Source organism: Xenopus laevis, chromosome 5L (genome assembly GCF_017654675.1).
Source record: "Xenopus laevis strain J_2021 chromosome 5L, Xenopus_laevis_v10.1, whole genome shotgun sequence".
Lineage (NCBI taxonomy): Eukaryota > Metazoa > Chordata > Amphibia > Anura > Pipidae > Xenopus > Xenopus laevis.
In genome coordinates this window covers 41699474-41726496 of record NC_054379.1, presented here as the reverse complement: position 1 = coordinate 41726496, position 27023 = coordinate 41699474, and the positions used below count along the sequence as shown (strand labels likewise).

At 38.7% G+C, this 27023-nt stretch overlaps 2 protein-coding genes across 11 annotated transcripts in view; one reads left to right on the top strand and one right to left on the bottom strand.

Annotated features, from left to right (window-relative positions):
- The window catches only part of eif2ak2.L (eukaryotic translation initiation factor 2 alpha kinase 2 L homeolog), a 43960-nt gene extending 40970 nt beyond the window's left edge, over positions 1-2990 (top strand). For 5 of the 6 annotated variants that reach the window (XM_041562018.1, XM_018261544.2, XM_018261543.2 and 2 more), the window contains 4 exons: positions 192-335; positions 1397-1495; positions 1818-1880; positions 2865-2990. In XM_041562018.1, coding sequence (XP_041417952.1) covers positions 192-335; positions 1397-1495; positions 1818-1880; positions 2865-2975 — 417 coding nt within the window. In that variant the 3' untranslated portion in view covers positions 2976-2990. 6 annotated transcript variants of the gene reach the window in all.
- Positions 2991-13229: 10239 nt separating this feature from the next.
- The window catches only part of arhgef33.L (Rho guanine nucleotide exchange factor 33 L homeolog), a 61952-nt gene continuing 48158 nt past the window's right edge, over positions 13230-27023 (bottom strand). For 4 of the 5 annotated variants that reach the window (XM_018262240.2, XM_041562686.1, XM_041562687.1 and 1 more), the window contains exons 12-16: positions 25519-25667; positions 20104-20262; positions 18656-19409; positions 17899-18032; positions 13230-13534 (exon numbers count right to left, since the gene is read on the bottom strand). In XM_018262240.2, coding sequence (XP_018117729.2) covers positions 13405-13534; positions 17899-18032; positions 18656-19409; positions 20104-20262; positions 25519-25667 — 1326 coding nt within the window. In that variant the 3' untranslated portion in view covers positions 13230-13404. Of the gene's footprint in view, positions 13542-17898; positions 18033-18655; positions 19410-20103; positions 20263-25518; positions 25668-27023 lie in introns of all 5 variants that reach the window. The other variant, XM_041562688.1, reaches the window with a different exon arrangement.

Here is a 27023-nt window from a genome sequence, read left to right as displayed (position 1 = left end):
AGATTTAAATGAAGTTTGTGTCTGATTCTTTAGGTGAATGTGCACTGCAGAAGTTGAGGCAAGCTACTGTTTGAACCCTAGCAATATAATTGACTGTTATTCCATGTTTAGCACTTTTGGCATCTTAAGCAAACTGTCTGTTCATTCACAGTGCTTATTCATGAAATGTTAACTGGGTCTTTTCTTTACAGCCTGCAAATATATTTTTTGCAGAAGATCTGAAAATTAAAATAGGAGATTTTGGCCTGGTGACTCAGATGACCGGAGAGGCAGACAGGCAAGCTCTGCAACGAACCAAAGGCAGAGGAACACGATCCTACATGGCTCCAGAACAGGTAAATATGACTAATATAATGAGCAATTAACCTAGACATTAACTTTAAATACAATGTTGGAATGTCAAGTTGGTGATTTGAAGGACACATATAGTCCATTTTCTCCTACTTTGTGGACCCCAAAGCCTTCTCATACATCAGTTTAACGTGGCCCACAACCATTTTACACCGTTCTCTATCAGATATTTTATCATCCAAATGAACACAGGCAAGCAGCCTTTTATCCTCCTTTGCAGTGTTGCCTCTCTGTCTAAATCATGTATATATTAGTTGGGATCAAGTAAACTATACTTTTATTACTACAAATAAAAAAATTTTTTTAATTATTTGATTAAAATGGAGTCTATGGGAGATGGCCTTATTTTATTTACAGTTGGGAGGGGAATCCTGGATTAAAGTGTTTTTCTGGCTGTTTAGTAACTGGCCAGGAGATGCAATTGTTCTAGTCTTTAAAAGGGGAAGCCAACATGTGCTCGGCCTCTTTGGATCCCATTTGTTGGAGGAGGTGAATGGTGCTCAGAGATTGGATGGAGGTAGGCCAAATAGGTGAAGATAGTGTGAGGATAGTTCTGTAATAACCCACTCCAGGAATGAGAGAATAGGATTAGGGAAGCTAGTGAGCAGCCTAAAGGAGATTAGAGGTATTAGAAGTCCTGGGTGTATAACCCACCGAGTAGGGACTCAAGTGTACAGACCTAGTAGTAGATGTGTTCCTGTCAAGGTTCCACTTGGAGGGCCTGTGCTTGGCGTTGGACATTTCCGAGTAGACTCAAACCTCATATTGGTCTGCGTTCCTGTGAATAAAGAGTTATCATCTGTTTGATGAAAAACCACTGGCGCCCTACTGCCAAAACTGCAGTTCCCACAATGCCCTTCACACTGCTCTATTTCTCCTTTTTTCAGGCCTGTAAATTACAAAAAAAAATCATATATTTAGGTTAACTTCTCCCATAAAAAAGATGGGTACTTTGTTTGTTATAGTCTCTATTCCCTGTGCACAGACAGAGCCTTGATCACTTGTAGAGATTGTTACATTTTTTGTTCTCTTTTTTTATTTCCAGCATGAAGAGACATATGAAAGTGAAGTGGACATATTCCCATTAGGCTTAATACTGGTTGAGCTCTTTTATATTTTTAAAGATGTTAACGCGAAAAAAGAGGCAAGTGCTACATGTAAGATGACAATGATTCATGCTACCTGGAAAGCAGATATAAATGAAAGCAATGTCCATTTCAGTCCATGTAAAGTGGAACTTAGCTTTTTACTCTATAAAATATCATATAACATGTATATATTTACATTATTTATCTATCCATCTATCTGTATATCTGTTATATATTTTCTAATTTATTCTGCAATCAGTAAATATAAATGTGCATACTATCAGTATATGGATGAATGATTTAGCATATATATTTAATTATTTGAGTATTGTTTTGGCATATCCCACTCTACATACCAACATTATCTATTGACTTTAGGAATGGGGCAAATTACGGAATGGGGAATTGCCACCGGGCTTTGTAAAGCAATATCACATTGAGGTAAGTATCAAATTTCCACTTGTTAGAAAGTTATAGTTACAGTTAGCCAGTTCCTGCATGGATACTGCACATAATATCTGCACTGGACACTATAATGTGAGAACCATATCAAAAGGGAAAGGTATGGTTAAATGGTGAGATACTGAAGAAAAGAGAGTATAGGAATAGGAAAAAAAGTGGAAATTTGTTAGAAAGGAGAAAATCCAGTTGAGGCAGAAGGGTTTAATGGGTGCATTAAGTACATAGGGTAGGGAAAACCATATCAACATTAAAACCACTTATTTGTATGCTGATAACTACAGTCTCGCTACATTAATAAATGAACAACCAATTGAAAATTGTCTCAAATATCACTGTCTATATAACACTAAAAGTTAATTTAAAGGTGAACAACCCTTTTAACAATGGCTGTGCAGGTGCTGACCTTCGGGACACCCGCAAAATGTGTCTTCACACATAGGATTAAACAGCACTCATTTGTCCATTAGAATTCTTTGGAATGATTCTACCCCACTTTTCATGCCACAAATGAATTGGAAGCCGTCAACATTTTCAATGTTTTTTCTCCTAAGAGCAACACAAATGCAAAAGAGAAAACATGCTCCCCAATTTACAGGATTACACTGATTTATCAAACCAGATACCACTTTGTACCCATATTAGTGCATCACGGTCATGCCCAAGCTCTGATAAATGCAGTTTAGCACACACCAGCAATTACACCCTAATTCTGGAAAATAGACTGTATTCTGCTCAGATAACCTGGAGATTTGCATTCCAACTTTGTATATTGCATTGCATATGTAAATGAACCTTTAACTCCATTAGTGGAGTAAAGCTATGAAGCAATGGAAAAAATTCCCTATACTCCCTATGGCTCCTTTAAGAGGACTTAAATAAATAAATATATAAATAAATATCTAAATAAATATGATACTAATAATTTCATGGAATACCGTAGTTAATTTAAATATTTCTTTTTAGGAAGCCATAATCAAGAAGATGCTGTCACGTGAACCAAAGAGAAGACCAAAGGCCACTTACCTAAAAAAACATTTTGAAGAAAATTACAACTTGGACTCAAAAACTCATTAAACTTTTAAAATGAAATAAATATGTTGTTATTTCAGATTTTACACAAGGTTTATTGGAGCTGTAGGGGAACCAAAGGCACTAAGTTTGCCCAGGGGCAGTAACCCATAGAAACCAATGAGCAGGTAGAATTAACTGGTCACCTGTTTAAATGCAAACATCTTATTGGTTGCTATGGGTTACTGCTCCTGGCTAAACTTAATTCCTTATTATATATGGGAAATAGTATATTATGTCAAATTAGAGGTTCACAGTTGATATTTATAAAAACCAAGCTCTGAAAGGTATGTTTTAAATGATTGCCATATGTATATACTCTCAGAAAGCCCTGCCACAAATCCAGACAGAACTGATGTTTCTTTGATAGCAACAGTTATCACACAAACACACTTCCCCATGTACTATAAGTACAAAAACCTTTGATTACTGTGTCAGAGATAAGGGAAAATGACTACATGATAATCGTGATTTTCCTTTCCTGGCCACTATCCATGTCAGCTACTTATGTGTTAACTCCTCCCCTCCTGGAAAATGTCTGGGACAGGGCATCCACTGCCACCAGTCCGTGCCTCCGTCTCCTGGAAAAGAACTTTGGACTTTGTATTTCTCGTTGTAGCCATTAAAGGAGAAGGAAACCCAGTCGGCGCAAAAACCCTCCCCCCCCTCCCGTGTGTTGCCCACCCTCCCTCCTCCCCCCTGGCCTACCTGTCCCGCTGGGCAAATGCCCCTAACTTGTTACTTACCCTTCTGCGCAGGTCCAGTCCACGGAGTTCATAGGCACCATCTTCTTCCACGCGATCTTCTTCCTGCTTTGACCGGCGTTTTGGCGCATGCGCAGTAGGAGCATTTCGCCGGTACGGATCTACTGCGCATGCGCCAAAAGCCTTCGTGACTTTTGGCGCATGCGCAGTAGATCGTACCGGCAAAATGCTCCTACTGCGCATGCGCCAAAACGCCGGTCAAAGCAGGAAGAAGATCGCGTGGAAGAAGATGGCGTCAGTGAACTCCGTAGACTGGACCTGCGCAGAAGGGTAAGTAACAAGTTAGGGGCATTTGCCCAGCGGGACGGGTAGGCCAGTGGGGAGGAGGGAGGGTGGGCAACACACGGGAGGGGGGGGGTTTTTTGCGCCGACTAGGTTTCCTTCTCCTTTAAGTCTATGGAAGGGTTTCCTCAGGCTTCCACTAGGTTGTTGAGCACTGCCTAATTCAGCTCCCATTCATGCTGATCCAACACGTTTCTGCTTTGGAAGCCTGCTTTTGTATTGAGACATCCTGGTATGGGTATGGCCGTGAAGTTTAGCAGATGCTGCTCTGCTCCTCTTTGAGAGATTTAGATTTGTACCACCTTGCTTTTTTAGATAACATTCTGTGGTGACATTGTCTGATTGAATGGTCATATTTTTCCATTCCAACTTGTCCTGGAAGTGCAGTAGACTCTGTAGAGCCGCTCTTATTTCTAGTGTACTTTTTGCAGCATAAATGATGGATCAGGCCACAAGCCTTACGCTGCTTGTTTCCCCCAAATGGCCCCCCAGCCTAGTCCGTAGTGAGTGAGTGAAAATCTGACCACTGGAAAAAGCTTTGTTCTTCCCTGGACAAGCCACCACTCAGGCCCGGATTTGTGGAAAGGCCACCGGGCTTGCTGCCCATCCACACCCACATTGGTTCAAAAACACTGGGGATGCGCTGGATATGCAATCATTTTTTTAATTCCAATGCAACAATCCCCATTGCTTCAGTCCAGATGATGAGAATTTGTACAAATATAGGGGAGGGGACAGGGGCGACGAATGGCAGTGGGCCTAAGGGCGCTCACTACGTAAATCCGGCCCTGCCACCACTTTAGAACTTCTTTGATCTCATCTTGCACTCAAGTTAGCTGATCCAAACTGATCCTCCTTCATTGACCGAGGAAGGCAAACTGTATAGTGGTCTCATATGCCATTGTGCCTACTACACCAGGCCTATAGTGGCCGACATTGACCCCAAAAGTGCCATGACCTGACTGGCTGGAATTTGTTCTGACCTGAGACATTGCTGTGCCTGGGACATCATCTTCATCTGGGATCGGGGCAAAAGACTGTTGGCAGCAACAGGAAGACACAGTTGTATTGGGGAAGGAGGGAGAGGGGAAAAGACTCAAGGCTGTAGTAACATTTTTGTACTTTGCTGCTGAATAATGTGAAATAACTTAATGGGAGGGTCCTCAAACTTGGCACAGTTGGTCACTGGAGGACTGGGATCAAAATCTGTAAAAGTGTGTGGAGCCAAAAACAACCAATCAGATTTCTTTGATGATTTAAATGGGAAAAATTAAAATTGCTGCCATTTGCACGGTATTGATGTCATGGACCTTGAATATCACAAATGTGGTCACTGGGTGTTTGCACTTCAAAGTTAGGGAAAGTGGGTGGAGCCACCAACAACCAATCAAATGTCATTCATTGATTTTCAATAGAAAAACATAAAATTGCTGCCATTTTTACATGTTAAATGTCATGATTCCGAAACCTTAAAGTGTTAGTCACTTGGTGACTCTGGTTCAGAATTAGGAAAAAAAGGGGCGGGGCAACAGCCAATCGGATTTCAGCCATTGACCTTAATGAAAAACACCAAATTGCTGCTATTATTACGGCGTCCATGCCAAGTGTCCCAAACTCAGCACAATTACTCACTGGGTGACTGTGGTCAAAATTTAGAAAAAGTTGGCGGAGCCAATAACAGCCAATCAGATTTTACCTATTGACTTCAATGTAAAAGTTTCAAATACTGCCATTCTCACAGTTTTAAAGCCAGACGCCCCAAACTTGGTACAGACCATGACTGGGTGACTGGGGTTAAAATTCAGAAAACTGGGTGGAGCTTAAAACAGCCAATCAAATGTTACCTATTGCTAATCAATGTCAATATATAAGTTGCTGCCATTCTTTCACAGTTAATGGCAGGGACATCAAACTTGGCACAGTCGGTCACAGGGGGACTGGGATTCAAATTTTAAAAGTGGGTGGAGCCAAAAACAGCCAATCAGGTTTTTTGATTGATTTTAATGGTACAATTTGATCTGCTTCAATTTTCACCGTTTTAAACCAGATTCTACCAACTTTGTGTACTCTCTATGCACCAGGGGCGACTGGCCCCAACACCTCTTGCGTTTCAAAGCCAACATCTTGTGGTTTCTTCAGAAACGACACCATCTAGTTATGATTGAAAGTTTTATTTTTGTTTTTTTATACATTTGTATAAAAGCCAGTAAGACCTGATATTGTTTTGCTGTTATGTCAAAGCAATTTTGTTGCTGTCTAGGCCAATGACATTTAAAGCTTGTCACCACTGATGACAGGAGATTTTTGCCCTGAAAACGCCCAAATGTGCCCCAATTCCCATTAATCTAAATGAATGGTTGGCGCAGAGAGGTATCTTGTGTTTCTTCTTCCTTTTCTTTTTGTTACCTTGACCATAAACACAACATCTTATACAAGTTGTTTGATAATGATCAAATCAAGGTAGGCACTAACTTACATTATTGTTTTTGTAAATATTAATGAATTAGTAAATATTTTTAGGAGCTGTAAAACTCCGAATTCTGAAACAGTTTAAAGTCTGAGGGTCAGATTTAGGATTAAATGTGGAATCATGTAGGTTTCATGCAGTATTTGATCTTTTATAGAATTTTAATCAAAAGGATCATATTAGCTTACCAATTTGATCATATCCAATGGCCATTTTGATTGTTTTGACCAAAATTAGTATGTAAACAATCCTATTATGAGTTATGGACAACATTTCAGTTTTTTTTCTTTTTTATGAACTTTCTTTCCGTTTGATTTGATCAGTGTTGATAGGCAAGATCCAGGAAGATTGATTGGGGATAAATACAATTCTGTCAATCCCTTATGAATTATTCAGATTGTATAGTAATTCATTGTTGTGTTAATATTACTTTTGACTTTTTGATCACTATTTGGGTGTATAAATATGGCACAGGCCACCTTTGAGGTAGGCTAAGGTGTACCAATATGGCACCTGTGACCTTATTGATGGCTGTGGCCTCAGTTTGTACTTATATATACTTTTAATTGTGATTGGTTTTTCTGTCTAGCAATGTGATTCGTTAACTGGATAATTTAAAATGTTCTTTGATTGGTGCACATGTGTTTAAATATTGTGTGTAGAGCTCTTATAGATAGCCTATGACTAAGGGGCAGATTTACTAAGCTTGAGTGAATAATTCAAATAAAAAAATATTCGAATTTCGAAGTATTTTTTTGGGTACTTCGACCATCGAGTTGGTCAAATTCGATCGAATTCAAATGATTTGCACGATTCAAAGCGAAAATCGTTCCACCATTTGACCATTTGATAATCAAAGTACTGTCTCTTTAAAAAAAACTTCGACTTCATACTTCGCCACTTTAAACCTGCTGAAGTCCAATGTTAGCCTATGGGGACCTTCCCCAGCATTTTTCTAAGTTTTTTTGGGTCGAATAAAAATCCTTCCATCGATCGCTTAAAATCGTTCGATTCGAAGGATTTTTTCCGTTCGTTTTAAATGCATAAGTCTGTATATCTGGACATAATGAACTTTTGAAACTTGATTTTATTCGTCTGGTGGAAGAATGCCTTTATTTTGTGTGACTGCTCCACATGTTTTTCAATATTAATTGAATGATTGATTGGAGTTGTCTTTTCTTAAGAACTTGTAGTAAATCAGCCCTTTAATTTAAATTGATTACTTTTCAAAACACAACAATATACTGACACACTCTTACTTTATTGGTCAATGTTTCAGCACCACAGAGGGGTGTCTTCTTCAGGACAAAAGCATACCTCCCTACTGTCCCATTTTTTGCAGGACTATCCCGATTTTGACAGCTCAACCCACAGTCCTGGATTGTTACTGATTTGTCCCAAGTTTCTCTTTGATCTCCTGCACTGAATAGGCAGAAATAGATACATTGTTTCTAAAACTTAATTAAATAAGAGGCTTTTGGCAGAGCACAGAATATGTGGCAGCTGCATTTAGATACTTTTGTAACAATTTAAGATAAGCAAAGTGTAAATGATAAAATGTAATTTACATTACTCTAACTTTTCTCAGGGCCCAGACTGAATTAAAGTAACTGAAGGAAAGCACTGTCAACACTATGGGGCAGATTTATCAAGGGTCGAATTTCGAAGTGTAAAATACTTCGAAATTTGACCATTGAATTGAATTACTTCAACTATCGAATTTGAAGTTTTTTTCCATCGAATTTTCCCATTTGCAGTAGAAGTAAAATCGTTCGTTCGAATGGGGAAATCCTTCAAATTGAACGATTCGAAGGATTTCAGCGATCAATTGAAAGATTTTACTTCGACTTCAAAAATGCTCTCGAAGGTCCCCATAGGCTAACATAGCACTTCATCAGGTTTAAGTTGGCGAAGTATTGAAGTCGAAGTTTTTTTAAAGAGACAGTACTTCAATTATCGAATAGTCGAACGATTTTACTTCAAATCAAAGTCGTAGTAGCCTATTCCATGGTTGAAGTATCAAAAAAATTACTTCGAATTGAGAGATGCGGAAAATAATTTCTGTAGCTTTTTTAGCTTCTTTTATACCATTTCAGCTTTAAAGAAACATTTTTCTAATTGAAATTCATATTTTCATTTCTTGGTATCATTGATAAAAACCTGTAATAAAATTGTTATATTTGTAAAAAAAGGAATTTGTGGTTCTCGTGTTCCTTTTCTCCATTCCATTTCTATTGTTGCCATTATTGGGGAATTTATATCATTAAAAACTTTACAAGCACCAAAGGGGAGGACTCCCCTTTCTCAAGAAAAGGCATTTTTATAAATAATATTTTGTAAAAATGGTATAGAAGCTGGAAAGCTGTGCCTAGTTTTGAAGCAGTGTCATGAATTTGGGAAGTGTAACATTTTCCAATAACAACAGGTATTCGAATAAAAAGCACAGCTTTCACACAAAACATTTTCCCATATGAACTTGTGGTTTGGGCATAAAAACTTTCAAAGGAATTTTGATATACAGTAGTAAGATAGTGAGCTATAGAAATTGTTGCTTTATTGTCATTGTTTACAAAAATTCTGTCAAAGATTCTCGTGGATAATCAATGGATGTATTTCCACAAGCATATTCATGCACATAAATACCCAAATTCACCCACTGGTTATTGGCTGCAGCCATCATTCTCATACTGCATGATCTGTATGATGGGAACACTTTTTTTATTTTATTTTTTATTAAAGTTTTTTTATTTTACATACAAACACAGCAGTCTATAGTGGCAGGGTGTCAGATGCAGTTACACAATAGTACATATCCATAAGTTACTTTGACAGCCAATGGATCAGCAACAAGATAAGGGGAACATTTCTAATTGCATCTTACCTCCAGGTGTGGGCCTTAATCTTAATCAGTGTTGTTTAGTTCCAGCGTGGCATATTGGGCCTTGAAATCGTGCCTTAGTTGTATGTAGTAAACAATTTGCAGTTCTGTGTTCTCCAAATGGTCTTTTAAAGTTTCAAACTGAATAAAGGTTTCCTCACAGATCACATTTTTAAGCCATTTTACCCCCTGTATTGGCAAGTAGTATGAGTCCTCCAGTTTCTTGAAGTGTGGTAGGGCCGAGTTCCTCCATAATGGCATGTATGGAGAATAGCTGAGATTTTAGACCTACCTTACCTGCGTATGTGGCCTTCCGGGATTGGTTCATATAGGGAGAATATAGATGAACATACACTGTATGAATCTTACCTCAACAGGTCCACCTTGGGTGGGCAATATCATGGTATTACGATCGTTTGGCCCTAGGTCCAAATGATCACATTACACTGAAGGGGATATGAAAAGTTGGAGCAAGTACCGCATAAATGAGCTGCTGTAATCCTCAATCCAACAGAAAAATTAAGCCTTCCCAATCGAGATCTGGTCAAATTTTGGCTAGATATCAATCTGGTAGGCCTGTTGGAGGGCCCCATACATGGGCAGATAAGTTGCCAAATCACCCTAAAGGACCTGAGACCTGCCCGTGTATGGACAGGTAACATATGTACATATTTACCACTACCAATAGAAGGATATTAAATTTATAGTGCAGTTTTATATATCTGCCATAAAGGTCTAAGTGGATGTTGAGTAATTCATATGGGACCCCTTTTTTTAAATTAATATAGAGACCTCTCATGAGAGATTAGATTTGGGTGTGTGGTGGGACTATCCTACCCATTGCCTTTAAAGGGCATGTAAAGTCTAAAATAGAATAATGCTAGAAATGCTGTATTTTGTATACTAAATATAAACATGAACTTACTGCACCACAAGCCTAATCAAACAAATAATTTATGCTTTCAAAGTTGGCTACAGGGGGGTCACCATCTTGTAACTTTGTTAAACATCTTTGCAAGACTATGACTGTGCACATGCTCAGTGTGGTCTGGGCTGCTTAGGGATCGTCATAAACAAAGCTGCTTAATTTCTGCATGGCTGGTAAGTAAGGTGGAGGTTCCCCCTGCTGTTCATAAGTATGATTGTTTCCCTGCTCAGCAGTTAGGGACCGTCTGACAATTTCTATCCACAGCAGTAAATGAAGGGAGAATTTCACTGCATACAGTCAGGTTTCTTATAAAAACGGTAGACATTTTTGAATTAAAGTATATTGGAGATAGGTTTCTTTTTCATTAAAGAAAGTAAAAATGGGATTTTTTTTTTGCCTTTACATGCCCTTTAAGACTGTAAGACTTGTTTTGCCCATTACCTTTTATTCTAGCCACATACCCAATGAATCAGTGACTTTGCCATTATTCTTGTATAATGCAACTGAAAAAGTAATCTACCAGTTGTTTCCTAAAACGAGTTGACTTGAGAGCTGAAATAAATGCATATTTGATATATGTGGTACTATTTTTTTTAATAGGGTAACAGAAAATAACATCAATTGCAGTCAAATAAAGTTAGTTTTATTCTAGAATGTTTGGTACCTATAGTAGAAAACAGAAGAAAGGCAATTTTATTCATAGCTGCCAAATTGCATACATCAGACCATTATAAACCCATCATTCTTCACAGTCCGTTTTTGTGCTTCCCACTGCTGATAAGAATATGATGGGAAATTACAATACATGATAATAATAATAATGTACATCATGGTTCAGTCCAGTGACATAACAAGAAGTTACTAAATCCTCCTTAATAACATATTTTTTCAGATATTAAGATAACCTAATAATTATTTAATAATTGTCCTTTGATTTACACTATTTACAGCATGTTACAGAACATGTTAAACAGAACCACAGACTAGGGGCACGGAATGATTTTCTTACAAATATATACTGTAGGTATTTTGTGGTGGTGGATTATCCCTAGACTATGGTTATTTCCATGAAACTTCAGGTATCAACAGCTATCCCCTATTAGATATTTAGACTCTACAACACCAAAACCTTGACAAGCTATTGAACTCGGTATTTCCTAGCGAGACCAATGAGCGTGCTTAATCCCACATTAAATCATGAACCAAAATAAAACAGTTGAAGGGAATAATGAATCCCGGGACATTACATTCAGTTTCAAAAGTGGATAAACCGTAGCCTACATTGCGCAACTCCTTATGTATCAGCAGGTTGCCTTGATGTCAGCTTGAAGGCCTCAGAACCTGAGATGTTTAAAGGGGTGGTTTATCTTTAACTTAACTTTTAGTAAAGAATGGCTATTTCTAAGCAACTTTTCAATTGGCCTTCATTTTTTCTTTTTTGTCATTTTTGAATTATTTGCCTTTTTTCTTCTGACTCTTTCCAGTTTTCAAATGGGGGTGACTGTCCCCATCTAAATGCATTGTAAGGATACACATTTATTGTTATTGCTACTTTTTATTACTGATCTTTCTATTCAGGGCCTCTCCTGTTTATATTCCAGTCTATAATTCTTATTGATGTATGGTTGCTAGTTTAATTTGGACCTTAGCTATCAAATTGTTGAAAATTCAATCTGTAGAGCTGCTGAAACAAACACTAAATAACTCAAAAACCACAAATAATAAAAAATGAAGACCAATTGCAAATTGTCTCATAATATCACTCTCTCTACATCATACTATAAGTTAATTTAAAGATGAACAACCCATTTAATATCACTCAGTGGCCCTTGTTGTTCTGGTTTCTTCACCCCTAGTTTTTTGCGATTTTGATCCCTAAACTTTGTTGTTTTGCACCTTCGACTTGGCCAGTGCTGTGAAGAGATGTTGGTCCCCCTTTCCTGCATCTGCAATCATTCTCCTGGTCTGTTAATGGTTCATTCTGGCCCCCCTGTCATCCTTATGGTTGCCTCCCAGTTTTTCTTCATTGATCATGTTCCTATATTGCTCCATTTCCTGAACAGATACCTTACCCAGAATGTTCCAAATTACAGGAACGCCATCTTCCATGGTGTCCATTAGAAAATAATTATAATTTTAAAAATGATTTCCTTTTTTTTCTGTAATAATAAAACAGTACTTTGTACTTAATGGTAACTATATTGCATAAATGGTGGCAAAACAATCCTATTGGGTTTATTTAATATTTAAATGATTTTTAGTAGACTTAAAGTAATTATATTTTTATGTTCCTGCCTTGCTTCTTCTTCTTCTTCTTTGATACTTTCATGTTCTTCTTTCTTGCTCTGCTTTTTCCACTTATGCATTGCTGTATTCCTATCTTTCCCCCCTTTTCACTCTACCCAGAAACCATATTGTTGGGTATGTAGAGTTTTTTTAGGTAGAAACAGTGCACTGTTCACATTGGATAGGTGAATAAATAAATTATCCATATTGATTGAGACACCTGATTCCCAAATGTCTTAAAGGAGAAGGAAAGTCATTTCACACTTCACTAAAATTTGGTACCCCCAAGTGTGAAATGACTTTCCTTCTCCTTTAATAGCTATCACAGGTTGCTTTTTTTGGCAATTTACTAGGAGATATTGATGGTATGTTGCTATGGACAATATGACCAGACGACAAACTGCATTACCAACCCAGAGCCATTCAGATGAATTTTAGGGTTGGAGTTTCCTCCACTACCACAATGCCACGGTGCTTTATTTTCTGTGTTTCTGTTGTTTGCCAACCAGTTCCCATAGTGTTCTATCCACTTAACTTTACAATAATATGGCTCTAGGTGAAGCAGAAAAGTTGAGCAGACATGTTTTCCCATGTAGATCCGCATAGTAAAACCAAAAATAGCTCATTCACCTATTAAGTAAAGTAAGGCTGTGTGTGTTTTTTAACAAGTGACTTTATTTAAGTGATTTATAATAACTACTGTTTTGCCTTTCTATGTATAATACTGAGGCTTTTATGATTTCTAGAGCTACTTTCCAATAGAAGTCATCAACAAACCAAAAGGTCAAATAGCATCCTATAGTATCTAAGCAAAGCCATATTTTGCTTTATCACACAGCTGTGCCACGGTCAAGTTCACTGATCAGAGCAGAATGATGGCGGAAGATTTCTTGTCTTGTAGGAGATTGGTCTAAGGATGACTTCTCGCTTGATTTCTCTTTGCTTTCTAGTCCACCAGACCTAAAATCTCAGAACACAGCAAGGGAAAGATAAACAAAAACCTCTAACTTTAAGATTCCATAAGACTCATGAAAGTGACGTTCATAGGTGAAGAGTTGCCTTGTTGTTATAGGATAGAAATGCAACAAAATGAGAACATTCAGTTTTATATCTGGGCCTGGTACCTTTATTCCATGGTTAGGAGTAAGAACATAGAATAAAAATGTATCTGAGCAGGACATTTTATGTCCTAAAGAAAATAAAAGCATTACATAGCAGCTTAGATGTGAATTTGCTACAAGTTAGAGCACCAAAATATGTGGATTCTCCAAAATAAATTGTAAAGATGGTCTATTTACCCAAGTATTTATACCTATTTCATAACTCCCCAATGGTTATACCCAAACAAACCTGTAAGGCCATACAGTCTTTGATTACCCCCTTTCTTTGGTCTAATAAAGCCCCAAGAATTTCGTCAAGCAAGCTAATGGCCACATATACGAAGGGAGGGTTGAATCTCCCTAACTTTTACGATTACTATTTAGCTAGCCAACTTAGTTACATCAACTGGTGGTTAACGCAAGATTTGAGTAACCCTAATGTATCTCTTCAAGCCCGGCTAGTGGGATCCCTAGAAGCCCTTAGTAACTATATCCTCAGGAAACCAAGGGACTTGCCTACATTACCCCCTTGCATGGTAGCCCCTCACACGGCTTGGTTAGTTGCTCTGAGAACATTCAAAACGCCATCCCTTATCCTGTCCCTAAGGCTGCGTCTATGGAGGAACTCACATCTCCAGCACTTCTTCCCATCAGAGGCCATGTGGTTCTGGGCTCAGAACAATGTCAAATACCTGGGGGACATTGTGAGTAATGGGAGGTTCATAGATATGATTCCATTAAGAGATAAGATGGGCATTCCAGACCTTCCTATGTACCGTTATTTGCAGCTAAGACACATGTTTAGGGCACAATTCCTGTCTAGGGAGTTAGAATTGGGGGACCCACCCCCTTCTGGTCCAACTGAGGAAGGAGGACCCAGTTAAAATGGTTTCCCTGCTTTATGTCTGCCTGCAATCCTCCAAATCCCCCCCGTTCCACTCCCTTTTCAGTCAATGGCGGGCAGATATCCCAAGTTTGACCGAAGAACACTGGGAGGAAGTAACGGATAGGCTTTACCAGTTCCTCATAAGCACCAGGGACAGACTTATTCAGTACAAATTTTTAATGAGGATTTACTTGACCCCTAATAGACTTCATCAAATGGGGAAAATACCCCTTCTACTGTGCAAAAGATGTGGAGATAATGATGGCTCTCTCTGGCACATGATATGGACGTGCCCTATAATAGCTAGATACTGGGCTAAGGTGGTAGGCTATATAGTTGATATGCTGCTGTTACCCCCTCTGGGAAAACCGGAAATATGCCTCCTGGGTCTGTTAGACGATATGATACCAGCCACTACCACCAGGGTCCTGGTGAGGACATTGCTATTTTATGCTAAAAAGATAATAATACTGCATTGGATGGCCCCTGCTCCTCCCAAGAAAGGGATCTGGTTAGCCTATGTTAATAAAATGCTGCCACTAATAAAGTTGACTTACGAGGCTAGAGGACAACCTGAAAAATTTGAAAGGATATTGGGTGTCTGGATGGAGACACATATGTTAACCTTGCCATTACTGTGTGATACATATATTGCTGCTCTTTGACTGTATTCAGAGTGTGAAGTCATAACTGCTGCTGTGATTTTATTTTGTTTTATTTTTGTCTGCTCCCCCTTCCCTTCTTTTCTGTATCCCCCCCCCCATTTGAAATTTTCAATAAAAAGAACACCTGTTAAAAAAATATATGTGGATTCTCATTACATGAGACTGTTTGAAAATATTTTGCTATTTGTGTTATATACAGGACCATATTTTTGTGTGTATATATATATATATATATATATATATTATATAGAGTGCACTCCATTTGGCCAGAAGATACAACCAGGGTGCCAGCCTGAAGAAAATAGACATCGAAAGCAAAGTGACGGCACACCATGGACAACTTTACAAAAAGGTCCCTGATGAAAGTTCCTGTGAGGAACTGAAAGGTTGGTCTAAATAAACCTCAACTGATTTTTGTAACGTTGTCCATGGTGTGCCGTCACTTTGCTTTCTATATATATATATATATATATATATATATATATATATATATATATATATATATATATATATATATATATATATATATATATATATATATATATATATATATATATATATTTATAATTGTGGCGTGGCTTATAGTTGGCACTACTACTACTAGCGCCCCTCCATTTTTGTCAGCCAAATCCAAGTATTGCCTCTATAGAATATGGCTGCTAATAGCTAACACAATTATTCAAGAGGTTTTTAATTTAGTAAAATAAAGTTAGGGTGAAAAAAGACAGTTAGGCAGGTTTTATATAGACCTAAAAGGTTGAACTAGATGGAGGTTGAAATTTTTTAATATGTGGATGTCTGCAATTATAATACAAGTATAGGATCTGTTATCCAGAATGCTTGGGACCTGGGGTTTTCCGGATAAGAGATCTTTCCATAACTTGGATCTCCATGCCTTAAGTCTGCTAAAATAACACTTAAACATTAATCAAACCCAATAGGATTGTTTTGCCTCCAATATGGATTATTTACTGTATATCTTAGTTAGGATTTAGTACAATGTAAAGTTGTATTATTACAGAGAAAAAGGAAATCATTTCTAAAAATTTGAATAATTTGTTTAAACTGGGGTTTATGGGAGGTGGCCTTGCTGTAATTTGGGATCTTACACTTGTAATTGTATAGTAAGGTATGAGAGCATCTCTATAACATTGTAAATGGTATAGCATATTTATGGTGAAGATTTACAAACTCAATGGTAGATAAGACTGTGAAGAATTTGCTCCCCCAAAGTAGTGGCGTAACCAGATACTACTGGGCGCCACAGCAGGCCATTTTTTAGGCCCCCAAAATGTTTAGAGGTTGACTTGTTTACCAATACTTATTGAAACTGTATATGAATTAGGGCCACATGGGGCCCCTATACCTCCTGTCCCCCTGTTTCCTATATAGTTACACCCCTGCCCCAAAGTTATCCCTTCCTCCTAAAGTGGCTAACTCTGCTGCTGTTTGTGACTGAGGCATATGATACTGGTCTGTATGAACAAGGTAACAGTAGGTGTCCTCTATGTTCAAAATACTGTGATCTCTGGACTCTTGCAATGACAATCATACTGCAAGTGGTATAAAGGCCAAAAAGGTCAGAGTGCATGGTACACCATGAAATTAATTCTGAAAAGAACTTCTTCACTGCTGTGAGACTTAAAATCCTATAGACTTACAGAGATGCCCAATGGTTAAAGGGATTCTGTCATGATTTTTATGGTGTAGTTTTTATTAGGGATGGGTGAATTTGAGCCGTTTCGTTTCGCCAAAAATTTGCCGCCAGCGAATTGTCACAGATGCCCATTAAAGTCTATGGGCGACAAAAATATTTTGACGCGCGTCTCTTTTTTTTTTTACGCACGCTGCCATACAAGTCTATGGGCGTCATTTCCAAGGTGAAAAAATTCACCCATCCCTAGTTTTTATTCCTAGATTACACTGTTTGCACTGCAAATATACTATATTATGTTGAATTCCTAATCCAACAAGTGTATTTTTTTTAGTTGTAATATTGGTGTAGCCACTCATCTCAGCCAGTGCTGCACTATGGAACTGCTTTTTGACGGGCTGTTGTTTCTCCTACTTAATGTAACTGAATGTGTCACAGTGGGACCTGGGTTTTACTATTGAGTGCTGTTCTTATATCTACCAGGCAGTCGTTATCCTGTGTCAGGGAGCTGTTATCTTGTGTTAGGGAGCTGTTATCTGGTTACCTTCCAATTGTTCTGTTGTTAGGCTGCTGGGGGGAAAGGGAGGGGTGATATCACTTCAACTTGCAGTACAGCAGTAAAAGGTAACTGAAGTTTATTACAGCACAAGTCACGTGACTGGGGGCAGCTGGGAAACTGACAATATGTCTAGCCCCATCTCAGATTTCAAAATTAAATATAAAACAATCAGTTTGCTCTTTTAAAAAACGTATTTCAGTGCAGAAGACTGCTGGAGCAGCACTATTAACTGAGGCATTTTGGGAGAAAAAATGTTTTCCCATGACAGTATCCCTTTAAAGTACATCATTTGTTGTACACTAGTTGTCTTTTAAGAAAAAGACTGTTACTGAGATTAAATTGGCGTCCTTGACAAATCTGGGTTACACAGTGAGTATAGGTTTATAAGTGATTGTACCATATGTAACATTTTTGGGATATAGATGTGTTATGAAAAATATGTAATCCACAAACTACTCACTTCTTTTTAAATAGCTTACGGAAGGAGCTTCGGAAACCACCCTTCTGATCTGGTCTTGGGTGGTGCTCACTAAAAGAGGTTTGTTCAGTTTCATCCTTGTGGTAGAACCTTGCATTTCCATCCATTTGGATATCCTAGATATAAAAGGTGTTATTATTAAACTTGCTTTGTCACCACTGGAAAGAAGGTTCCTGGATTTACAGTAAATAGTTACATACTATAGAAAAAAGCAAAGCCTCACTAATTCTACCCATTCATCCGGAAAAACATTTCTCATGTATGTTTTTTATGTTACAATTCAATTAGTTTTGCCTTTTTGCTTACATAACTGTCAAAGGTTTGTATTTACCCACTGCAGATACAAGTGGGGTCCTTCATGATATTATTATTAAATATACTACAGATATGGTACCTGTTATCCAGAATGCTCGGGACCTGGGGGTTTCCGGATAATGGATCTTTCCCTAATTTGGATCTTAATACCTTAAGTCTACTAGAAAATCATTTAAACATTAAATAAACCCAATAGGCTGGTTTTGCTTCCAATATGGATTAATTATATCTTAGTTTGGATCAATTTAAAGGTACTGTTTTATTATTACAGAAAAAAAAGGAAATCATTTTTAAATATTTGGCTTATTGGACTTAAATGAAGTCTATGGGAGATGATCTTTCCTTAATTCGGAGCTTTCTGGATAATGGGTTTCCAGATAACAGATCACATACCTGCACTAATATATAGTAGAATGTTGCTTACCTCTAGTAGAGATCTACTGTCTGCATGAGGCCTTTGTGGAATGTAGAATTGCCTGTGTGAATTGCGAGCTGAATCTGATCCGTGGGACTGAGTGCTTCTATCCTGCTTAAACTGCATCCTGCTGGCACTGGTGCATCTGGCACTATAAAGTCTTGTAGAGACTGCTTCTTGATTCCGAGGAAACTCCTTCAGGGATCTGCTCAAAGGCTTGTTTTTAATATGAATACCTTCATGCCTGTAGCTGCTGTTGCTCACAGGGGAGAAACAATTCCTGCTCGCTGGCTGCAAAGATCGCTCTGTTCTGTTTGATTCCAGGGTAAAGTTGATGGGCCTCAAAAAGCAAATATCCAGGCTGGACTCAGATGAGGCCGCAGAGCAAGACTCAAACAATGGGTGGTTTGGAAATGGGTCCTCTTCATAAGGTGTAGACACTCCAATTATTTCACTTCCATATTCATATTCCTCATAATTAGGTGCAAGGTTTCCGTGAGAAAAAATGTTTGATGACGTCCTCTTGGACCTTTCCATATCAAGTAACGCATCCACTGAAGTGCTTTCATACTCCATCTCTGGAATGGACTGTAAGGGTGACAGCAGTGAATTGACTTCTTGATCAGGCCCAGAATATGGTGTTGGGACAATAATGTCAGGTCGATCATGTTTCTTTCCATCTGCTTCCCACTCAGAGGACTTTAATGGCTGAATGTTTTCAACTGGAGTCTGTCTGCCCTTTTTTATTTGAGGCACAAGATTTCTTCAAATAAAAAGTAGTTACAGGTCAATAGATAAATCTTTAAATATCCTATAAAATATCATACCACAAGGCAAATATCTCTACATTATGGTACAGCATATCTCTGACTTTTCCAATCCGCACTGTTGCTAGCAGAAACACGATCTACATGGAAGAGTCATTAGAAGGAAACCTTACCTGCAGCCTCATCACAAATGTCAATGTGATCTGTGCCAAAGGAGGGGTTTCTAGATACCGACTAGGGTTCCAAACCAGGGCTGGAACTAGGGGTAGGTAGAAGAGGCACATGCCTAGGGCACAACAGTGGGGGTGCCAAGCATGTACATCTTCTTTCACCTACCCCTGGTCCAGACACTTGTTCCCCACTGACTTGGTCTAGGCCTGGTCTAAATGTTTATACATGCCATAATTACTATTTTCTTTGTTCCTACGCTTTAAATTGGTGAAATTAAATGTAACTGTACATTAACATTTGCTAACATGTTGTATTCTAACACACTGATTCTTGCAGAAGTTATTCCCTACTATTCACGTACAAAATGTAACTAAATATGTAATTTGGCAAGGATTGGCCAAACTTTTGCATTCAGCTGTATTTCCACTGAAGAAGCAGGGAGCACAAATAAATAAGTCCATTTAAACACATTAAAAATGGCATACAACATACAGCATTTCACGGGACATAAAAGCTTACAGGTTGGACCCTGGCATTGCAGGATATAGCTGATGTGTTTCATCAGACTGGATGATATTTTCTTTAATGATTGAAGAGGTATTCACACTGGGAGGAACTTCCTGGCTACTTCCAGAACACTGGGATGCGAGTCCTTTGTAAAGTTTAATCATAGAGGACCTAGTAAAGCAAAGAGAACATGATTCATACATAAATAAAAACACACAATTTGAACTAGTATAAAACTGTCTTAATTAGCATTAAACAGCTCCTGAATCTCACCAGAATATCTAATCCCATACTAACCTATAGAGTCTCACTAACAAAGTAAATGTCCATGCTATGGTTTATTTGATAACATACCTGGGAACCTGGTTAAATTTGTACACAGGCAAAATCTTCAAGTCTTATGCCAAGAAATATGTGATGTGAACTTGTTATGAGAACTTGTTATGACTCCATAGGCCTTAGGTTATTTTAGGACAGTGTATAAACAATGATACAACTACATAGTTACATAGTTACATAGTTAAATTGGGTTGAAAAAAGACAAATTCCATCAAGTTCAACCCCTCCAAATGAAAACCCAGCATCCATACATACATCCCTCCCTGCTCTCAGATAAATTCTATATACCCATACCTATACTAACTATAGAGTTTAGTATCACAATAACCTTTGATATTATGTCTGTCCAAAAAAATCATCCAAGCCATTCTTAAAGGCATTAACTGAATCAGCATCACAACATCACCCGGCAGTACATTCCACAACCTCACTGTCCTCACTGTGAAGAACCCCCTACGTTGCTTCAAATGAAAGTTCTTTTCTTCTAGTCTAAAGGGGAGGCCTCTGGTACGGTGATCCACTTTATGGGTAAAAATGTCCCCTGCTATTTGTCCATAATGTCCTCTAATGTACTTGTAAAGTGTAATCATGTCCCCTCGCAAGCGCCTTTTTTCCCAGAGAAAACAACCCCAACCTTGACAGTCTACCCTCATAATTTAAGTCTTCCATCCCCCTAACCAGTTTAGTTGCACTTAGTCTCTGCACTCTCTCCAATTTTATGTGCCCAGTATTTTCAGATTTATTTTGTAAAATGTCAGCTTGAAGAAGGAACCACAAAGTCATGAAAGTTTGCTTTGCACTATATAGCCATTAAGAGGTATCACAATTATGCCATGCTTTGTTTTTGTGAACTGAAAGCAAAACTATCTTTTTTTCTTCTGTATACACATACAAATCACCTTTAAGTTACATTTTAGCATGTTATAGAATGGCAAATTTTAAGAAACTTTTCAATTGCTGTTCATTATTCATTTTTTTATAGTTTTTTTTTAATTATTTGCCTTCTTCTTTCCAGCTTTCAAATGAGGGACACTGACCCCATCTAAAAACAATGCTCTGTAAGCCTACAAATTAATTGTTTATGCGTTTTGCACTTGTAATTCAGAGTGAACCTGTAAATGTGTCATTTACTTCTTGGGGCCGATTCACTAACTTCGAGTGAAGGATATGAAGTAAAAAAACTTCGAATTTAGAAGTGTTTTTTGGGCTACTTCGACCATCGAATGGGCTACTACGACCTACGACTACGAATCGAACTATTCGAACTAAAAATCATTCGACCATTCGATAGTCGAAGTACTGTCTCTTTAAGAAAAAACTTCGACCCCCTAGTTCGCCATCTAAAAGCTACCGAACTCAATGTTAGCCTATGGGGAAGGTCCCCCATAGGCTTTCCTAAGTTTTTTTGATCGTTGGATTAAAATCCTTCGAATCATTCGATTCGAAGGATTTTATAGTTCGATCGAAGGAATAATCCTTCTATTGTTCGATCGCACTATTTGCGCTAAAATCCTTCAACTTCGATATTCGAAGTCGAAGGATTTTAATTCCCAGTCGAATATCGAGGGTTAATTAACCCTCGATATTCGACCCTTTGTGAATCGGCCCCCTAGTGTTGCTAGCCTAACTTGTGTTGTCATTGTGTGTAAAACAAAAGCAACTATACTTTTCCTTAATGCTATTACTTCCTCTAAGCACTAGTGATGAGCGAATTTATTCGCCAGCCATGGATTTGCAGCCACATACAGAATTTCACCGTGTGTGAATTTTCCTTGTGAAACGGTGCTTAAGATTCGCCACGGGAAAATTCGCAGCAAAAAAATGCCCATAAGAAAAAACGCCCATTGACTTTGATGCATTAGGACAAAAAAAAGTCGCCATTAACTTTAAGGGTGGTGGCACCCCAAAATGCCTTCCCGCTGGCAAGAATGTGAATTGTCGAGGGATGACATACAGATCGCTTCTGTTTTCAAACTCGCCCGACGTTTCCTCTTGAGGCATCTTTGTGCGACTTCAGAAAAACGAAGCTATCTGAATGCCATTTTGCAAACTACCATACTGAAAAGCTATGAAGTGGTTTTTATGACATTTCTGAAAGTCACCTAAAAATAATACAATTTGTTGCATCTTACACAATTTCCTACATACAATTGGAAAACACCCTAAATATTGACGCCAAGGGTCGACTCTACTGAAAAGTTTGATGCCCAATATCATAGATATACCAAAGCAACTGGCATATGAGACCCCAAATGAAACTAGTACATATGAATGCAAGAGGTGGTTTGTTCTGCCTAAAAGGCTTTTGAAGATTTTTAAGATGTCAAGCCCACCTGAGAGCCAAGGGGCTCGGAAGAGGAGCAGGAATAGTAAGCACATTGTATGCAGGAAATGTGAGGTCCCCTTACTGGATGACTACCAAAGGGGGTGCTGTACAGATTGCTTACAGAAAGCTTCCCAAAAAGAGGATCACCTCTCAGTTTCTGCAATAAAACTGATTAAGGATTTCATTAAGTAGTCCTTGCAAGATTTGGGGCACCAAAGTGGTGTACCTAATAAGGTTCCTCTCCAGCAGGATTTGGATACAAGCCCTGAGGGGGACCTGGTAGTTCTGGATGAGGTGGGGTCATCATCCTCAGAGGAGGAGGTGGATATGGCCCTTTTCCAAACTGATAAAGTGCCAAAGTTGATAAAGGAGGGCAGATCAGCTATTGATGCGTCTAAAAATACAAGCCAGTTCAAGGACCCAGTGGGGGACTTTAGAGGCTGTATAAAGGCTAAGAGTTTTCCTTTACACCCGCTGATGAAAGATTTCATGAAGCTGGAATGGAAAAAATACAATGAAAGCTCAATTTTTGAACAAGAGTTTTAAGCTTTTATATGGTTTCAGCCTACTTTATACTTTATGGCCTGGGATGGGGGGCTCACCTGGATGGCCTCTATCATCACATTTTAGGGAGTTGAGGGCAATAGGCCTGGCCTTTGCAGCTTCCAAAACAATATTGTGGGGAGATCCGTAAAGGTCCAGATAGACAATGCTACGGCCATCTCTTATATAAATCGGGACCAGGTCTCCTCTGTTGCTAAAGGAAGCCCTAAAGATCCGAAACTGGGCAGAGAAATTCCGATTGCAGATTTCAGCTGTTCACATAAAGGGAGTGGGCAGTGTTTGGGCAGATCGTGTGATTCTGGGATGTGATTCTGCCAGGGGAATGGCAAATCCAAGAAAGATTCAGGAACCCTCAGATAGATTTAATGACATCCAGGAAGAATGCCAAGCAATCAAGGTTTCTTTCTCTATTCAAAAGAGATGCTTTGGATGTGATGTCAGTGATCTGGAATTACTGGCCGACATACATTTATGTATTACAGTAGGTACAAATTTCAATTTTGTGTATGAATGTGTGTGCAGCTCTAAAAAAATTGTAAATGTATGTATATGTGTGTGAGTGTATAAATATTTGAAAAAGAAAAAAAAAGCTACCTTTAGTAAAATGTGTACTGTGTATATGTGTAAATGCATGCATGTGTGTGTAAATATGTGTAAATCTGTAAAGAAAGTAAGGATGCACTGAATCCACTATTTTGGATTCGGCCGAACCCCCGAATCCTTTGAGAAAGATTCGGCTGAATACCAAACCGAATCCAAATCCTAATTTGCATACACAAATTAGCGGTGGGAAGGGTAAAACATTTTTTACTTTTTTGTTTTGTGACAAAAAGTCACGCAATTTCCCTCCCCACCCCTAATTTGGGGGGAAGGAGGGTCCAGCATCGCAGAGCCTGCACAACAGGAAGTGAGTGGTGACGCTGGGAACACTGGAGGTCAGGTCCTGCGACTTGTGTGACAAGGAGGTAAAAAGTGGGGTCTTGCGATGATCGCGTTGTAGAACCATGGTTACAGCCCCCTTGGCTCGTTGCCTAGGGGGTTGGGGCCACATCAAACTTGCATGCATGCCAGCAAATGCCGCTAGTGTATTGAGGGACCCCTTTACTGCACAGCATGTACAGTAGGTACTACGTTCTTGGCAAAAAGCAAAAAAGCATTTTTTATGTAGTACCCAAGTGCTTGGCAGTTAAAGGTTACCTTTAAGTTAAAGTTTAGTATGTTATTTCGTTTTTATAGTTGTTTTAATAATTTACCTTCTTCTGACTCTTTGCATCTTTCAAATGGGGTCTCTAACCCCATCTAAAAAAACAAATGCTCTGTAAGCCTACAAATGTATTGTTATTGCTACTTTTTATTACTCATCTTTCTATTCAGGCTTCTCCTATTCATATTTCAGTCTCGTATTCAAATCAATGCATGATTGCTAGGATAATTTGGACCCTAGCAACTGAAATGGCAAACTGGAGAACTGCTAAAAAAAACTCAAATAATAAAATTTAAAACAAATTGCAAATTGTCTCAGAATATCACTATCATACTAAAAGTCATTTCATAGGTGAACAACCCCTTTAAATCATTATATCATATCTGTATTTACTGATTCTAAACATGAAGCCGTCATCTGTTAGATTTAAATTGTGTTGTTTTTTCTACTAACCTTAACCATTGTGATATTGTTCTCCACAAATGGATGCTTTCATTACATGTTTTCATTAAATATGAAGTTTGGAAATCCTATATTTTCAGTTATAAGTGGTGTAAGTACCAAGTAATGCCTTTTGGTGTACCATATATGATACCTGTATGGTCTATGGTGTTGATGTAAGTCATGTTTTTTTTTTTACAGCCTGGTTACACATTGTGGTATTAGCTGTATATTTTGTGTGCACTTTTTCAAGCACAACTGAGTAAGATTAATGTGTGTGGATACATATACCTGTACACAAAATTGGGCCTATGAAACCATATGTACTCACAGGGAAGGTGCCAAACTAGGAAACATAGATCAAAATCAGACATTTTTTGTACTAGTATTCAGCTCCTTTCTGTGAGTACTGAACCATAAATAGGAACAGGACCAATTACTCCATGTAGTAGCACACAGCAACTGAACAACCAAACTGCCATTGTATATGCACCTTAAGTGATAACATTTATTAGTCATTTTTTGTAGTTCGCTGGTATTTCTCAAAACTTACTTCTTAAGTTTCTTCCTTTTCTGAATGAGAAGGTCCTCATTGTACTGAAACAAAACGCTGTAGTGTGAGATGAAAACTCGTAGGCGCTGCACACACACAAGAAGCAAGTAATAATCTGGGTGCTCCTGTTCTGTGAATTTCAAGATATTCTGCGTAACCACAGAAAAAAGACAAAGCAGAGAAACACTTAATTACATCCACCCCTGGTTTCAAAATTCAAAAAACTGCCACTTTGGTTTGGGGCAAAGTGATCATATTTTTAAAAAAATCCACTATAAATAAAAAATGTACCGTATATACTCGTGTATAAGCCGACCCGCGTATAAGCCGAGGTACCTAATTTTACCTATGAAAACCAGAAAAACTTATTGACTCGCGTATAAGCCTAGACACAACTCAGAAAAGTCTCAGAAATATCAAACAGTCGGTTTAATGTTAAAAATCAAGCCATGATGCTTAAAACATTAATTCATCGTACAATGATAAAAAAAAAACCTCTGGTAGATGAAATAGATATATTAAGAAGACAGCTGCCTTACCGGTAAATTTGCTCCAATGGGAGGGGAGAGTCAAGAAGCTGCTCCCTGTAGTAGGCGCTGATCGCCTTCAAAGGCTGCCCAGAGTTGTTAGTGGGTGGGAGGGGAAGCTGCTCTCTGCTGCTGGGCCCCTTCAAAGTTTAAGCGATCGCTGGGGTAGGGGCAGCCCGGAGATGCTGGCAGGCAGAAGGGGAGAGCCGGGGATACTGCTTCCTGCAGCCGGTGCCGGAGTTGTCACGTCGCTGAGCTGATGACGTCAGCGTGCACACACACTCCTTGCGCTGTTGCTCTTTCTTCGCGGCTGGGAGGGGGATCATGTGGGATTCATCTCTACAAATTTACCGGTAAGGCAGCTAACCCGCGTATAAGCCGAGGTAGGATTTTCAAGCACATTTTGGGTGCTGAAAATCTCGGCTTATACACGAGTATATACAGTAAGTAAAGGTATTGCTTAGGAAAGAAAATTTTCAGACACGTTTGCTGAAAACATACTCACAGAATGCACTAGTTAAATACTTGTGTTTCAGGCCTAATAAAGCTGCAATTCAAAATACACATTCAGATGCAGAGCACCAACACAAAAATGTTTTTATTATGTCACAAAGTAGGTTTGTACTGTAGGACAGATGTGCACATAGAAATGAAGTAGTGGTGTGTGGGGAGGCCCGAAACCCGGGGCCAGTTACCGCAAAAAATGTTGGCGTGTTTTGGTTGATCAATCCCTTCCGCTCCCTTCTGACCTCACACTGCCGGCTTCCAGCTTCTGGCTCCTGAATTTATAAACTCACGCCTGCTCTGCCCCTTTTGGGTGTGGGTTTATAAATAGAGAGGACAGAGTGGACCCAACTGGGTTTGGGTTGGAAGGGAGTGGGTTAGAGTCAGGTGCGGGTCGAGGGAAACTTGACCCACACACCACTAAACTGAAGCATTGCATGTACTGCTCAGTCCAAGTATGGATACAATTGCCAT